Source organism: Dendrobates tinctorius, unplaced genomic scaffold (assembly GCF_039654945.1).
Source record: "Dendrobates tinctorius isolate UK_male_01 unplaced genomic scaffold, ASM3965494v1 ptg000166l, whole genome shotgun sequence".
Lineage (NCBI taxonomy): Eukaryota > Metazoa > Chordata > Amphibia > Anura > Dendrobatidae > Dendrobates > Dendrobates tinctorius.
This window is the reverse complement of record NW_027361833.1, coordinates 13,975,771-13,991,960: the sequence shown is the minus strand read 5'-3', so window position 1 is coordinate 13,991,960 and position 16,190 is coordinate 13,975,771. Positions and strand designations below refer to the sequence as shown.

The following is a 16,190-nucleotide window of genomic DNA, read 5'->3' as shown; positions in this document are numbered from 1 at the left end:
GCTCCCCTGCACACAGTATAGTGCAGCTCCCCCAAAACACAGCATAGTGCAGCAGCTCCCCAACACACAGTATAGTGCAGCTCTCTAACACACAGTATAGAGCAGCTGCCCCCAACACAAAGTACAGTGCAACTCTTCCACACACACAGTATAGTGTAGCTCCCCCCGCACACAGTATAATGCAACTCCCCCAACACACAGCATAGTGCAGCTCCCCAACACACAGTATAGTGCAGCTCTCTAACACACAGCATAGTGCAGCTGCCCCCAACACACAGTACAGTGCAGCTCTTCCATACACACAGTATAGTGTAGCTCCCCCCATACACAGTGTAGTGCAGCTACTCCAACACACAGTGTTGTGCAGCCCCCCAACACACAGTATAGCGCCCACACACACCACACAGTATAGTGCACCCACACATACACACCTACCTCACCTCTCCTCCTTGTTTCCCACGCTGCTCCAGCCTCACTGGCTCCACTGCTGAGTCACAAGCAGAGGGGGAATAATGGGAGAGGGAGTGTCATCTGATGCTCTCTCCTCCATCACTGTTTTCAACTGTATCGGCATCTATCATGCCGATACAGTTGAATGAATGATGGGGGGTGGCACTCTTATGGCTGGGGGCACCTGGAAGAGCGGAGGCCCTAGGCACCTGCCTGGTCTGCCTGCCCCTAACGCCAGCCCTGGTCATCAGATAAGACCCTATTGCTCTTTTATTTCCCAAGTCTTCTCTTTACATATACAGTACTATATGTCAGCTGTTTGTGTCAGAGGTATTAGTCAGGAAATACTTTAACAATTATTCTTTCTGTTTTTTATAGATGTTTTGCAAAAGGTCATGTGCTGTTAAAATACAGATATGATTACAGTTGTTACATTATAACATGTTAGTGGTGTGATTAGATGATTTTCTATATTATTATCTAGGCCACAATGGAATTAATGGAAAAAATGGTGGCATAGCGGAAGCAGTTCTACGCCCCTGCCATATACCAGATACACCTTCTCATAGCACATCCTCCAGTTCTCTTGGGGTTATTACAAGTTCTACATATGAAGAATCTATTTCAGGTGAGTAAACGTTAACTACGTTATATATTATTGTGAAAATATGCTAGCATTTTTGCGATTAATTAGATGCTTATTTCAACTGAACCAAAAGTCCTGCATTGTTGGGATGCTATTTCTAAGGCTATGTTCACACGTTGCGCTTTTGCTGCATTTTTTTTTCTATGCAGGCAAAACCTGCTCTCTTGGCAGTAAAGAAGCTTCTTAAAAAAGGTGTTTTTTTTGCTGCATTTTTGCCACATTGTTTGCTTCATTTTTCTGGTCTCTTGTGCATGCTGGTACAGCTTAGTGCTTGTTTTTCCTGAGTTTCCTGCACCAAAAACACAGGAATACCTGATGCCTGTGTTCTTACAATGTTTTTGCACTTACTCATTGCTTTCTATGTTTGAAAAACACTGCAAAAACGCTGAAAGAAGTGACATGCTGCATTTTTCAAAAACGCAAAAGTTTTCCAAATCAGTCAGGAAAAAAAACCACTGTGTGTGCATGAGATTTCTGAAATCTCATAGCTTTTGCTGGTAATGTAAAACTCCGCTTTTAATTTGCATAAAAAAACGAAGCAAAAAACGCAAATTGTGAACATAGCCTAATTTGTTTGTAGGGGTAGTCCTCTATTTTTCTGATATCTATCAGCAGCTTTTTGCTCCATAATCTGACAGCAGCATAATATAGAGCAAAAAAGCCTAATTCCAGCATTATATCACTTACTGGACTGCTTGGTGTAGTTTTGATAGAAAACTTGTTTGTCTGGTGTAAATCTAGATGTATATGTGTATAACCCCGCCCTCACCTCTGATTGACAGCTTCCTGTGTATACTGTGAATTGTCAGCAAGCTGCTAGTCAATGGTGGGGAAGTGGTTACAGAAATTAGCATGACTGCCTGGCACATAAAATGTAGTCCTGTAGTGTTAATCCCCTGCTGATAAAACATTGATTGTGTTGAAACTACTAACCACAGCCTAACAAGTGACACACCCCTGTAATCAGGTTCTTGTACCCTATATTACACTGCTCTCAGATTAAATAGCAACAACCCGCTGACAGATTCCCTTTAAGAAAATGAAAGCAGCCACTATTGATTCAAAGGAATTGTCCAGGCATCTAAAACTGATGACCTTTTCTCACTCATGATAGCAGGTCATCAATTTTTAGATCAGTGGGGTCCGACACCCGACAGCCCCTAGTGGGGTTTTCTATTAGGAAGCTTGTGTTAATTGCTCTTACATTACCGATCTGCTTTCACTGTTCCTTTACCATTGTGACTTGGATGGTATCCTCTGTTCCAGTAATAAAATACAGTGCTGCTTACAATGCTGTCCTTGGTGTTAGGCTTTTGAGGCACTTTTTAGTATAATATGGGAATATATGGATATGGGTGGGTTGGAGGGTACACTGAGAAAAGAAAACTCTATTATACTAGATAAAATGTTTAAGGCATAAGTACTGAAATGGATTTCATTGCCAATAGTGAAATACACAGCCGTGCATTATCGGAAAGAGCTTTACTTTAATACCTGTGATCCTTTTTTTTTGCGCTGCATTTTATTTTACTTGAGGACTGACTACTCATTTGGGAAGGCAGTGTTATTTTCCAATTTGCTTTACAGTTCTTCTGTTATTTTCAAGCATATTGCACAGAGCAATCCTAAAGATTAAGTGTGGTTGTCAAGATTTTATAGTGCCTTCCCTGGATCCTAGAGGAAATATCTCATCCAACAGACTGATAATGATTTTATAATTAGCATTATTAAAACAATATTCCACCCTTGTCACATAGTCATATACTTATGAGTGTATGTATTTCATATTTATTTCTAGTGTTCTGTCATACCCTCAGTGATTAAATGATTATTAAGAGAGAATCCACATACTTGTATACATACGCTACATAATAACAACAAGTATCCAAGGTTGACAGTGAAGGCTCGAATAAAAAATTCACAAACTAGACAAGTAACATATACAGTTGTGCTCAAAATTTTACATACCACGGCAGAATTTTTGCTTTCTTGGTCTTTTTTCAGAGAATATGAAGGATAACAGCAAAACTTTTTCTCCACTCATGGTTAATGGTTGGGTGAAGCCATTTATTTTTAAACTACTGTGTTTTCTCTTTTTAAATCATAATAACAACCCAAAATATCCAAATGACCCTGATCAAAAGTTTATATACCCCATTTCTTAATACCATATATTACCCCCTCTAACATCAATGACAGCTTGAAGTCTTTTGTGGTAGTTGTGGATGAGGTTCTTTATTTTCTCAGATGGTAAAGTTGCCCACTCTTCTTGGCAAAGTGCTTCCAGTTCCTGTAAATTCCTGGGCTGTCTAGCTGAACTGCACGCTTGAGATCTCCCCAGAGTGGCTCAATGATATTGAGGTCAGGAGCCTGAGATGGCCACTCCAGAACCTTCACTTTGCTGTAGCCAGTGACAGGTCATTTTGGTCCTGTGTTTTGGATCATTGTCATGTTGGAACGTCCAAGTATGTCCCATGCGCAGCTTCCGGGCTGATGATTGCAAATTTGCCTCCAGTATCTGCTGATAACATTCTGCATTCATCTTTCCTTCATCTTTGACCAACTTTCCTGTGCCTTTGCAGCTCACAGATACCCAAAACATCAGCAATCCACCTCCGTGCTTTACAGTAGGAAAGCAAAAATTCTGCCAGGGTATGTAAACTTTTGAGCACAACTGGTCTGGCTAAATAAATTAACAGCGGTACATGAATGCATGGCAAAGCAGATGAATTAACTGCTAGAAGCAGAGCAGGCCATCACCCAGCTTGGCTAAGACAAGGAAGAACAGTGCTGATCATGAAGGATCCTGACAAAGGAACAGTTCCATCCAACTACCGCCCAATAACCTGCCTTACAACAACATGGAAACTCCTGTCAGGCATCATAGCCACCAAGCTACAGATTCATATAAACCAGTACATGAATCCAGCTCAGAAACGCATTGGGACCAACACCAGAGGCTCTAAGCACCAGCTCCTAGTAGATAGAGCAGTCGCTCCAGACTCAAGGTCCAGACAGAACTCAGCACAACCTGGAATGACTACAGGAAAGCCTATGACTCAATGCCACACACATAGATCTGTGAATGCTTGGCTCTCCACAATGTCAACAGGAAATTAAGAACCTTCCTCAGAAACTCAATGGGGCTATGAAGAACAACACTGGAAGTCAACTCAAGACAGCTAGCACAAGTGAACATCAAATGTGGCATATACAAAAGTGATGCACTGTCCCCATTGCCGTTCTGCACAGGCTTGAACCCCCTCAGTCAGATAATTACAGAGTCTGGCTATGGATACAAGCTCAAGAGTGGAAGCACCATCAGCCACCTCCTCTACATGGATGACATCAAGCTGTATGCCAAAAACTAACGAGACATCAATTCACTGATCCACCTGACAAGGATCTACAGCAAAGATATCGGGATGTCCTTCGGACTGGAGAAGTGTGGCCGGTTGGTAACAAGGAGAGGCAAGGTAGTCAAGACTGATGGAGTGGAATTACCAGCAGGGCACATAGCAGATGTACAGACATGCTACAAGTACCTCGGAATCCCCCAGGGATACGGTAAACATGATGAGGAGGCAAGGAAAGCAGCAACATGCAAATACCATCAGAGAGTAAGGTCGTAAAGAGCCAGCTCAATGGGAAGAATAAAATCCGCGCAATCAATACATGTGCCCTGCCAGTTATCAGATACCCTGCTGGCATAGTGTGCTGGCCAAAACAAGAGATGAAAGCTGCAGATGTGAAGACAAGAAAGCTCCTCACAATGCATGGAGGTCTCCACCCTAAAGGCCCCTTTACATTTAGCGATGCACCAGCGATCCGACCAGCGATCCGACCCAGGCAGGATCGCTGGTGCATCACTAAATGATCGCTAGTGAGCTGTCACACAGGCAGACCTCACAGCGATGCAGAAGTGACGCAGCGCACGATAGTCACCTTTCACACACAGCGATCCTGACTTCCGCCCGCTCGCCTCCACGCGTCGCTTGTCGGCGCCAGCAGGAAGCGCCCGACGAGAAATGGAGCCGGACATTCTCGCGCGATCAGCGATGGACAGCGGGGGAGCCGGTCGGAGGTAAGTATCACACATAGCGATATCGCTAGCGATATCGCTATAATGTCACAAAATCGGTGACGTTATAGCGATATCGCTAGCGATATCGCTATGTGTAAAACCCCCTTAAGTCTAACACCCAAAGATTGTATACTAACAGAAAGGAGGGTGGTTGAGGCTTGATAAGCATCCAAGCCACCATCACGGATGAAACAAGGTGTATCCAGGAATACATCAGAAAAATGGCACCAAAAGATGACATGCTGAGAAAAAGCCTAAGGCAACAACATCAACAGATCTGGAAGGAAGAACAGGAACATGAAGTGCCATGGCAAGACAAGCAGCTGCATGGGTTGTACCATCGACAGATAATGGAGGTGTCTGACATGGAGAAATCCTACCAATGGCTGCAGAATGCCGGACTCCGAGACAGCACAGAGGCACTAATCATAGTGGCACAAAAGCAACCATTAAGTACCAGATCCATAGAAACAGGAATATACCACACAATACAAGACCCAAGGTGCAGACTATGCAAAGAAACCTCAGAAACAGTTCAACACATAGTGGCAGGATGCAAAATGCAAGCAGGAAGAGCGTATACCAAATGTCACAACCAGGTAGCCGTAACTGTATACAGGAACATCTGCACAGCATATGGGCTAAGTCCTGGCGGGAGACCCCAGAGAAAGTACTGGAGAATGAAAGGGCTAAAATCCTGTGGGACTTCAAAATCCAGATGGATCAACAGGTGTTGACTAACCAACTAGACACTGATAGTAGACAAAGATCAGAAGACAGCAATGATAATAGATGTGGCAGTGCCAAGTGACAGCAACATCAGAAAGAAGGAATATGAGAAGCTGGAGAAATACCAGGGCCTCAAAGGATAACTGGATAAGATGTGAAAGGTGAAGGCAACAGTGATTCGAATGGTGATAGGAGCACTTGGAGCAGTGACCCATAACTTGAGAAAATGGCTACAACAGATCCCATGAGCAACATCTGAACTCTGTCCAAAAAAGCGCAATGCTGGGAACAAGTAAAATCCTGCGCAGAACCCTCAAACCTCCAGGCCTCTGGTACAGGACCCAAGAATGAGAAAGGACAAGAAAGACCACCCCCATTAGGGGGTGGGAAGGAAGTTTTTTACTTTTTTTTTCATTATTATGCCAGTGTTTTTCCTCTACTATCCGTATATATGTATATATATATATATATATATATATATATATATATATATATATAAATATATATATATTACTTGTCTAATTGGTGTATTTCTAAATTTGCGCATTCACTGTTTTTATCATGTACTGAAGAACCTGGCAGCTCGGGCTGCGTATGTAATATTGTGGTCTTCAAAAAAGAAAAATTTTGCTTCAACAAAACAGTGCTGGAGCATGCTCAGTCTATCTGCAAGTAATTCTCACAATCTGTTAGTCATCGGGTTCCTGCAGCTGCACAGCAGAGATCCAGAGCCTCACATTCAGTGGTCTCCCATTCTCCATCGACTGCAGAGGAGCCTGCTCAGCAGTTCCATCGTTCCCGACGCTCTGATCAGACCAGCTCTGTAGGTCTGGTTGCTGCTGCCACCTCTGGGCCAGCAATAGCAACGCAGGCTGCTCAGCAGCAAGCCGCTCCAGAGGCTAAGTCCTTCCGCTCTCCACTGAGCATGCTCATGAGATGATCTCCCATTGGAGATTGGGAGTCACATGCACAGGTCCTTCTCCAGATCTGATTGGTCCATCTCAGGGATCTGGAAGCTTCCGGAACGTCCCGGCTATAAAAGGTTTGCATGGCCGCTCGGCCATGCGCTAGTATAGACTCTAGTTGCTACCTGTGTGAATGATAACGGATGCATGGACTTGCAAATGACTCATTAAGATTCCCCTCCCTCTGATATTACGTGTGTGGATAAGGAACTAGTGAGAGAGTCAGCACCAGTCAGTGGCAAGCTACAGGCCACAGTGCACATCATCCAAGGTAATAGCGTCCGGCAGTATGCCTGCTACCGGGCTGTTATGAATGAGTCACCGAAGGAGGAAAAAACAAAAATACAAGCTAAGTCCAGAAAACCAGAGAGGTTGCTAGCTATCGGATTGCAGACCCCTGATCCTAACCACAACAACTAACAGTAGCCGTGGGGGGTTCCTACGATGCCCTAGACCCCTCGATCACAGCCGGAGAACTAAATAGGCCTAAAGAAAGGGGAAATCTAAACTGCCCCAGAGCAGACCCCAAAGCAATAGGCAGCCCCCAACATATAATGACGGTGAAGCAAGATGAAAACACTAACACAGATAGAAAGATAGGTTGAGCAAATGATGGGGCCCAGGCTAACTAAAAAGGACAGGATAGTAAAGCTGCTGTCTGCAATCCGCAAAAAACCCTACCAAAAAATGTCCCAACCGTCTGATAGGAAATACAGGCCCTGAAGTCGCTAGGACTTCAAAATGACTATATCAGCATTCAGGTAAATTCTGAAGACAGAGCAAAGAGACAAACTCATCAGAGACAAAAATGGAACTCAGCACACCCCCGACCGGGGATGGCTGAACTGCAAAAAACAAGGCAAACAAAACAAAACTAATAAGTTCAATAGCAGAGCAAAAACTTATCTTTGGGAAGCAGGAATCAGACTGGTCTCCAAGAATCCAGCAGAGAAATCACCAGCGACTCAGAAGGGCGTCGGCTGCCTTATATCCAGTCAGCAGTTCCTGTTACCCAGTCATCATCTACCAGATCAGGTGTTTGGTAATCAGCCTCACTACCTTCCTTCACCAGAAGAGGGAGTTCATCAGACATCGACGGTGAAGGGGAAAATGAACTCACAACACTGGGCATTGTCGTCTTGCGCTGCAGTCAGCAGTACTTATTGGCGCCCGCGGTTGTGATGCCGTACGCACGGTAGGTATAGAAGGACGCTGACCCTGTGCCTTGGGCCCGAGTCCTGTGACCATATACCGTGCGTGTATTCTGCTGAGACCTGTGAGTTCAACAGGCTCAGCATTTGTGTTTAACGCTTGGCGTCTCTGTGAATTAACAGAGTCCGCCCAGCGCACTCCGGGTGATGTTCAACCCGCGTGCGCAATACCGCCATATTGTGTGTCTGCCATTACATAGCAGCAGTGTAACACCTCTGCACGGTGAACCCCGGGCGGCGAATGCACTTTCTATTTATTATTTAGTGTGTTCCGCTGTCCCTAACATTATACAAGCACCAGGGTCTGGCTAGTCATGGCGGACAAGCAGCAGCAGCTACTGCAGTACATTTGGCCGCTGGAGGGCAGGTTGGCGGCTCTTGAGAGTCCCACCTCAGCTGCAAATGCTACTGCGGCCGCTGTTCAGGCAGTCGCAGAGGCTGTCTCTCGTATGCCCACATCCACGCCTGCGCCGACATTATCCCGTCTCCCATTGCCCGACAAGTTTTCAGGTGACAGCGCCACCTGTAGGGGTTTCGTGAGCCAGTGCTCTATCTAGCTTGAGAAACTAGCCACACGATTCCCTACGGAGCGGGCTAAGGTGGGGTTTATTGTCTTCCTCCTGTCAGGCAGGGCGTTGGAATGGACCACGCCACTGTGGGAGCATGATGACCTTGTGGTTCTGAGAGCTGCTCAGTTTCTAATGTACCTAAAGCAGGTCTTTTTGGGACCATGGGTCACTCACGACACCTCTCCCAAGCTATTAGCTTTAACGCAGGGGTCCCTCTCGGTCAGCCATTATGCCGTCCGTTTCCGGACACTGGCTTCCGAGCTGGAGTGGCCTGATAAGACACTCGTCCTTATGTTCTGGAGGGGCTTGGCGGAGCATGTTAAAGATGCTCTAAAGTAGCTACCAGGGAGGTTCCCATATCTCTGGAGGAGCTGAATGCTATCTCCACCCGCATTGATCTCCGTTATACTGAGCGTGGGCTGGAGTGAGCTCAATCCAGACAGAAGGTTAGATTGGCTCCCACCTTCTCTGAACCTCTTGAACCCATGGAGGTGTCTCGCACCGGTCCCAAGTCGAGCTCGGTGCGCAGCTCCGCACGCTGTTACCAGTGTTGACAGTTTGGTCACCCAGCTAACAGGTGCCCGAAGCGGTCGAAAAAACAATCACGTACAGTGGTAGTAGGTGGGGGTCTATCTGATATGAAACCTTTCTCCCCCAAACCGGTATTCCAAGGGACGTTAGATAGCGGTGCTTCCACCTGGGAGGTAGAGGTCATGGTGGACTCCTGGGCAGAAGGAAACTTCATGTCCTCGGTCTTCGCCCAAAAGCACGCAATCCCACTGGTGCTACTGCCCTGCCCCGTGACCATCAGGGTGGTCAACGATTTGGCCTCACCATCCCTGATTACCCACCAGACAGCACCCCTTGGGCTCTCAATCCCACCATCTCACGACGAGACGTTGTCCATGCTCATTATGCAGAGGGCATTGACCAGGTGCTTCTTGGAGTTTCGTAGCTCGTTGTCATTCCCCTCATATAGATAGTCTTCGGGGAGTATACTGGGTTGGAGCAACGACTGTGAGGAAAGGTGCATGAGAGGCAGCGTTCAAGTAGCCTCCACGGAAGTGCCCACGGATCTCTCCGCGCTTCCCAGACACTACCAGCAGTACGCGGACATCATCTCCAAAAAATGAGCAGAGACGCTTCCGCCGTACTGCCCTTACGACTGTCCGATAGACATTTTGCCAGGCGCGGAGCCTCCTAGAGGCCGCATGTATCCTCTATCTCTCCTGGAGATGGAGGCCATGTCACAATATATCCTGGAGAACCTGGCAAGAGGGTTTATCAGGAAGTCGGTGTCACCAGCTGGTGCAGGGTTCTTCTTCGTGCAGAAAAAGAGTGGAGAGGTGCGTCCCTGCATTGACTACAGAGGTCTCAGTGCCATTACAGTAAAAATCAAATACCTTCTTCCTTTGATCTCTGAGTTGTTTGACAGGTTGCGAGGGGCCCGGATCTTCACTAAGTTGGATCTATGGGGAGCGTACAACCTGATACGCATACGCGAAGGAGACGAGTGGAAGACATCCTTTAATACCAGGGATGGCCACTATGAGTACCTGGTCATGCCCTTCGGCCTCAGTAATGCGCCTGCTGTCTTCCAAGACTTCGTAAACGATGTCTTTCGTGATATGCTCTCCGCCTCGGTGGTGGTCTATCTGGATGACTTCCTCATCTTTTCTCCAGATTTGGCCACTCACCGGAGAGACATCTGCAAGGTCTTCGACCGTTTGCGGGCGAATTCTCTCTTCGCCAAGTTGGAGAAGTGCCAATTTAAGCAGGAGTCCTTGCCGTTCCTGGGCTATATCATCTCGGCCCAGGGGTTGGCTATGGATCCTGCCAAACTGCAGGCGGTAATGGACTGGCAGGAGCCCCATTCTCTTAAAGCGGTGCAGCACTTTTTGGGGTTCGTTAATTACTACCGTCAGTTCATTCCCACTTCTCCACACTGGTAGCTCCTTTGGTGGCCCTCACCAAAAAAGGAGCTAATCCCATGGTTTGGTCAGAACAGGTCTCCATGGCCTTCTCGTCTCTGAAAACCCATTTTGCTGGCGCTCCTATTCTACACCGTCCTGATGTGGATAAACCTTTTATCCTAGAGGTGGATGCCTCATCTGTCAGTGCAGGAGCAGTCCTTCTCTAAGACCTTCTCACTGGCTGAGAAAAAGTATTCCATCGGGGACAGGGAGTTGCTGGCAATGAAATTGGCCTTTTTCGAGTGGAGACATCTCCTGGAGGGAGCCCAGTTCCCCTTTCAGGTGTACACTGACCATAAAAACTTGGTCTATTTACAAATGGCCCAGTGCTTGAACTCTCATCAAGCTAGCTGGTCGCTATTCTTCTCCCGCTTCCGCTTCACCTTGCACTATCTGTCCGGTGAGAAGAACGTCCGTGCTGATGCTCTCTCTCGCTCGGTGGTCTCAGAGGAGGAGGAGGCTGAGCCTTGGCTAATCATCCCCACTGAGAGTCTGAGGACCGTGGCCCCAGTTGCTCTCGAGTCAGTGCCGCCGGGCAAGACCTTTGTCCCTCCTTTGTCCCTCCTCCCCTGCGGCCGGAGGTTCTCGCGCGGGCACACGCATCCAGGGTAGGTGGTCACTTTGGTAATAAGCGGACCACAGAACTCCTGGCAAGGTCCTATTGGTGGCCGCACATGGCTCGGGACATGAAAGAATATATTCAGGCATGCGCCTCTTGATCTCTAGGCAGAGGCCGGCTGGGTTACTGTATCCACTACTGGTGGCAGACAGACCCTGGGAGATGGTTGGCATGGATTTTGTGGTCGGCCCGTCCAATGGACAGTGGAGGCTCGAGACATTTGGGATCGCACCCAGGATGCCATTCGAGCCTCTAAGGAGAGAATGAGGGCGTCTGCCGACACACATCGGCGCCCCGCTCCAACTTTTGCCCCTGGCAACTTGGTGTGGCTTTCTGCCCGAAATATCAGGCTGCGGGCCGAGTCCACCAAGTTCGCGCCGTGATACATTGGTCCCTTCAAAATCCTCGAGCGGATCAGCTCAGTGGTCTACCGTCTGGCTCTTCCACCACACTTGGCCATCTCTGACGTCTTCCACGTGTCCCTTCTCAAACCTGTTCACATGTCCCGATTTTCTGAGTCATCTGCCAGGACATCAGACTTGTCTTCGAACGAGCTTGAGGTCATCGCCATTGTGGGACGCAGGGTGGTGCGTGGCAAAAAAATGTATTTGGTGGAATGGAAGGGTCATGATCCAGAGGCCTGACCTGGGAACCAGTAGAGAACATCCACGCCCAGCTCCTTATTGTGGCATTTGAGCATAGTGAGGCTCAGAGGGCAGGGGGCCCTAGGAGGGGGGTAATGTTAGGCGTCGGGTTCCTGCAACTGCACAGCAGGGATCCAGAGCCTCACATTCAGCGGTCTCCCATTCTCCATCGACTGCAGAGGAGCCTGCTCAGCAGTTCCGTCGTTCCCGACGCTCTGCTCAGACGAGCTCTGTAGGTCTGGTTGCTGCTGCCACCTCTGGGCCAGCAATAGCAACGCTTTCTGCTCAGCAGCAAGACGCTCCAGAGGCTAAGTCCTTCCGTCACTCCACTGAGCATGCTCATGAGACGATCTTCCATTGGAGATTGGGAGTCACATGCACAGGTCCTTCTCCAGATCTGATTGATCCATCTCAGGGATCTGGAAGCTTCTGGAAGGTCCCGGCTATAAAAGTTTGCATGGCCGTTTGGCCATGCGCTAGTATAGGCTCTAGTTGATATTACGTGTGTGGATAGGGAACTAGTGAGAGAGTCAGCGCCAGTCAGTGGCAAGCTACAGGCCACGGTAATAGCGTCCGACAGTATGCCTGCTACCTGGCATTGTCGTCTTGCCCTGTAGTCAGCAGTACTTATTGGCATCCGCGGTTGTGATGCCATACGCACGGTAGGTCTAGAAGGACGCTGACCCTGTGCCTTGGGCCCGAGTCCTGTGACCATATACCGTGCATGCATTCCGCTGAGACCTGTGAGTTCAACAGGCTCAGCATTTGTGTTTAACGCCTTGGCGTCTCTGTGAATTAGCAGAGTCCTCCCAGCGCACTCCGGGTGACGGTCAACCTGCGTGCGCAATACTGCCATATTGTGCGTCTGCCATTACATAGCAGCAGTGTAACACCTCTGCACGTTGGACCCTGGGCGGCGAACGCACTTTCTATTATTTATTATTTAGTGCGTTCCGCCGTCCCTAACACAATCTACACATGCGCAGCCCACTGTGTTCTGAGGACCAGTGTGGGAATGCGCACATGAAAAAGAGGTTGTCGCTGTTGAACATAACAATGTTCCTGCACTGGTACACGGAACATAACAATGTTCCTGCACTGGTACACGGAACACAACCGATGCCATTTTGTTGAAGCAAAAGTTTTTTCAACACAATAGTAACCCCGTAATGACTGCCGATACGACTTTTAACGGCGGCAGTTAAGGGGCCTTATTCCTCCTGCACCTCATGCTCCTTCTTTTTACACAGCCTCCTCCTGCACCTCACGTTCCTTTTTTATACACAGCATTTTTCTACACCATTGCTTTTCTCCTTTATAGTCTCCTCTTCTGGCAGCTTCTCTTCCATATATATAATTGGAAACAGTTGATCCAGAGAGAAATTGCACTAATTGCAATAAAGCGTATCTTATACACAGCCTACTTCTGCAACACTACACTTTTCTCCTTTAGACCTTGTTCACATGTTATTTGATCAGTATTTTTACCTCAGCATTTGTAAGCTAAAACTTGAAGTTAAACCATCAGAGGAAAAGTGTATTAGAAACACGTCACCACTTTTGTATTTTTTTTCCACTCATGGTTTTGGCTTATAAATACTAAAATACTGACCAAATACTGAACCTGTGAATGTGGTCTTTTACACAGCCTCATACTGTAGCAGCACCTGTCTTCTCTCATTTTCCCATCACGCCTCTCATTTTCCCCCTCACAACTCTCATTTTCCCCCTCACTCCTCTCATTTTCCCCTCACTCCTCTCATTTTCCCCCTCAATCCTCTCATCTTCCCCCTCAGACCTGTCATTTTTACCTCACACCTGTCATTTTCTGATCACTCCACTATTTACCCCTCAATCCTCTCATTTTCCACTCACACCTCTTAATTTTCACCTGACACCGCTCATTTTCACCTCACCACTATTTTCCCCTCACTCCTCTCATTTTCCCCTCCCTCCTCACATTTTCCCCTCACTCCTCTCATTTTTCCCTCACGCCTCTCTTCCCCTCAAACGTGCACACCAACTTCCTGTTATTAGTGCAGCGATGTAATCCATGAGGCTCCTCCCTTCCCCTTGACGTCATGCCTCACAGGAGCAACTCAATTCTAGTCATGACGGAGCTAGATGTGACCTGTGCCTGCCACGCACTGATACTCTGAAGGCGGTGGCCCTGATTGTAGATTGCAGACGTCGCCGCTGGTGAGTTCAGCAGGGTGGCTTTCAAGGTGAATGTGTCTCTGCACGTGTGCGCTAACAACATGGGCCATGTTGACAGGGATTTGCGTGTGGAGTGACTGTGACTATGCGGAGTTGGCATGGCTTCATACATACACACACAAACACATACATACACTCAGCTTTATATACAGTATATAGATATGTGATAGACTGTTGTTACTTGTTGTTATGTATATATGATAGACTATATGGTTATTCTGTTTGCAATTGTTGCCGTTGTGAGCATAATTTTCTAAATAAAATTTCTATTTTTACCTTGAGGTCTTGACTTCATAATTTGGTAAGTAATATAATAATGGGAGTCCTATCTTTTTTATGACTATGGTCCAGACATATTTTTCTTGTCAATTTACTATTCTTGTTGGGGTTTTTTTTCCTACAATCCTGACAAGTTGCTTTGCTTAGTTAAGGAGTAATACAGCAGAAAGTGATGTATCATTGCGTACCTAGGCAAATTATTCCAGGGTTTAAGAAAGCTGATTGTCAACTAATATGGGAGCTGTAATAAGCCCATTGTTGTCACAAATCTGGATGAATAGAAACTTGACAGAATATGACTTAGCTTCAGGTAATTGTTGGTTGAGTTGCTTTTTAAAGTTTTGCAGGCTATTTAAAAAAACTGCTAGTCATTTAGACTGCTCTGTGCAGTTGATTTAAGGACAGGCTGCGTTATAAAGTCCATTGTCAATCTACTGATGTTTCTTCAAATGTCTGCAGATGTCTATTCTTTACTTTGCCTTTAAGATTGATGCCTATACCTATTAGACTCCAATTATGCAGAAAGTCCATAGGAAGCAATACTAGTTTAACTGGCCCAATTCACTTGAGCAGCTGGGGTGTTGCTGTGCTATACCAACACTGTGTCCTCATTATTCCCAGGATTGGTGTGAGTTACAGAGGTCGCACCCAACTGATTATGCAATGACAAAAATATGCCTTAAAGGGCAAACTAATATTGTTGAACTATCCTAAAGATAGGTCATCACTATAAGATCAAAAGCGGCCCAACACTCGTGAACCCCACAGATCAGCTATTATTTATTCTAGGGCCGGCTGGATGTTCAGTCTTTGCAAATGTTTTAGACAGGTGTGGAAAAAATGCTGCAAAGTTAGAATGCTTTGAAAAATGGAAGTGTTAATAGTTTATTTTGATCAATTAACAAAATGAATACCAATTGAATGATCACAAGCAAAATTTCAGCTAAATCAATTTTGTTGCAAAAATCTTGGAGAACTAACCACGTATCTTCTGTGGATGTAGGCTTGTTCAAATCCTTCTGTCTCTTTGTGTAATCCCAGACAGACTCAATGATGCTGGGAACAGGGCTATATGGGGGCCATATCATCACTTCCAGGTCTCCTTGTTCTTCTTTACACAGAAGATAGTTCTTAATGACATTGTATGTATCTTTATTGTCATTGTCCTGCTGCACAATACATTTTCAGACAATTATACACCTTCCTCATGGTACTGGATGATGGATTTGCCTGTATTAATTTGTACTGATCAAAACCCAACTCATTTTGCTGAATTTCAGCCCCAATCGTAGAAGAAACATTCACCATGCTTTACACATTGCTGCAGATGCTCATTATTATACTGCTCTCCAGCCATTTCTCAAACAAACTGCCTCCTGTTACAGCCAAATGTTTCATATTTTGACTTTTGACTCATCAGTCTATAGAACCTACTGCCATGATGTGTATTTCATCTGCTGCACTAAGTTTCCTTGACTGACCAATGCATCTATGGTCCTCATCTTTGCCCATGTCATGATGCCTTTAAGGCTGAGAAATACAGGCAGATAACTATTCATCATGCAATAGCATCAGGGACATGTCAAATTGGCTCCAAATTCATTCTGTAGCAAGAAGACCAAGGAGTCCTGAAAGTGAAGATATGTCCTTCACAAAGACTTGATCGCAACATCAGTGAGTCTGTTTGGGATTACGTGAAGATGAGGCAGAAGGATTTGATTTAGAGTTCTCTTTTTTTCATTCACTTTGAATCTTGTTAATTGATAAAAAATAAACTATTAACACTTTTATTTTTTTAAACATT

General features: G+C 46.2%; 1 protein-coding gene across 1 annotated transcript in view; it reads left to right on the top strand.

The window, feature by feature from the left end:
• CFAP47 (cilia and flagella associated protein 47) overlaps window positions 1-16,190 on the top strand; it is a 926,770-nt gene that overhangs the window by 302,801 nt on the left and 607,779 nt on the right. Inside the window, exon 29 of the mRNA XM_073550693.1 lies at window positions 935-1,078. Coding sequence (XP_073406794.1) covers window positions 935-1,078 — 144 coding nt within the window. The remainder of the gene's footprint in view (window positions 1-934; window positions 1,079-16,190) is intronic.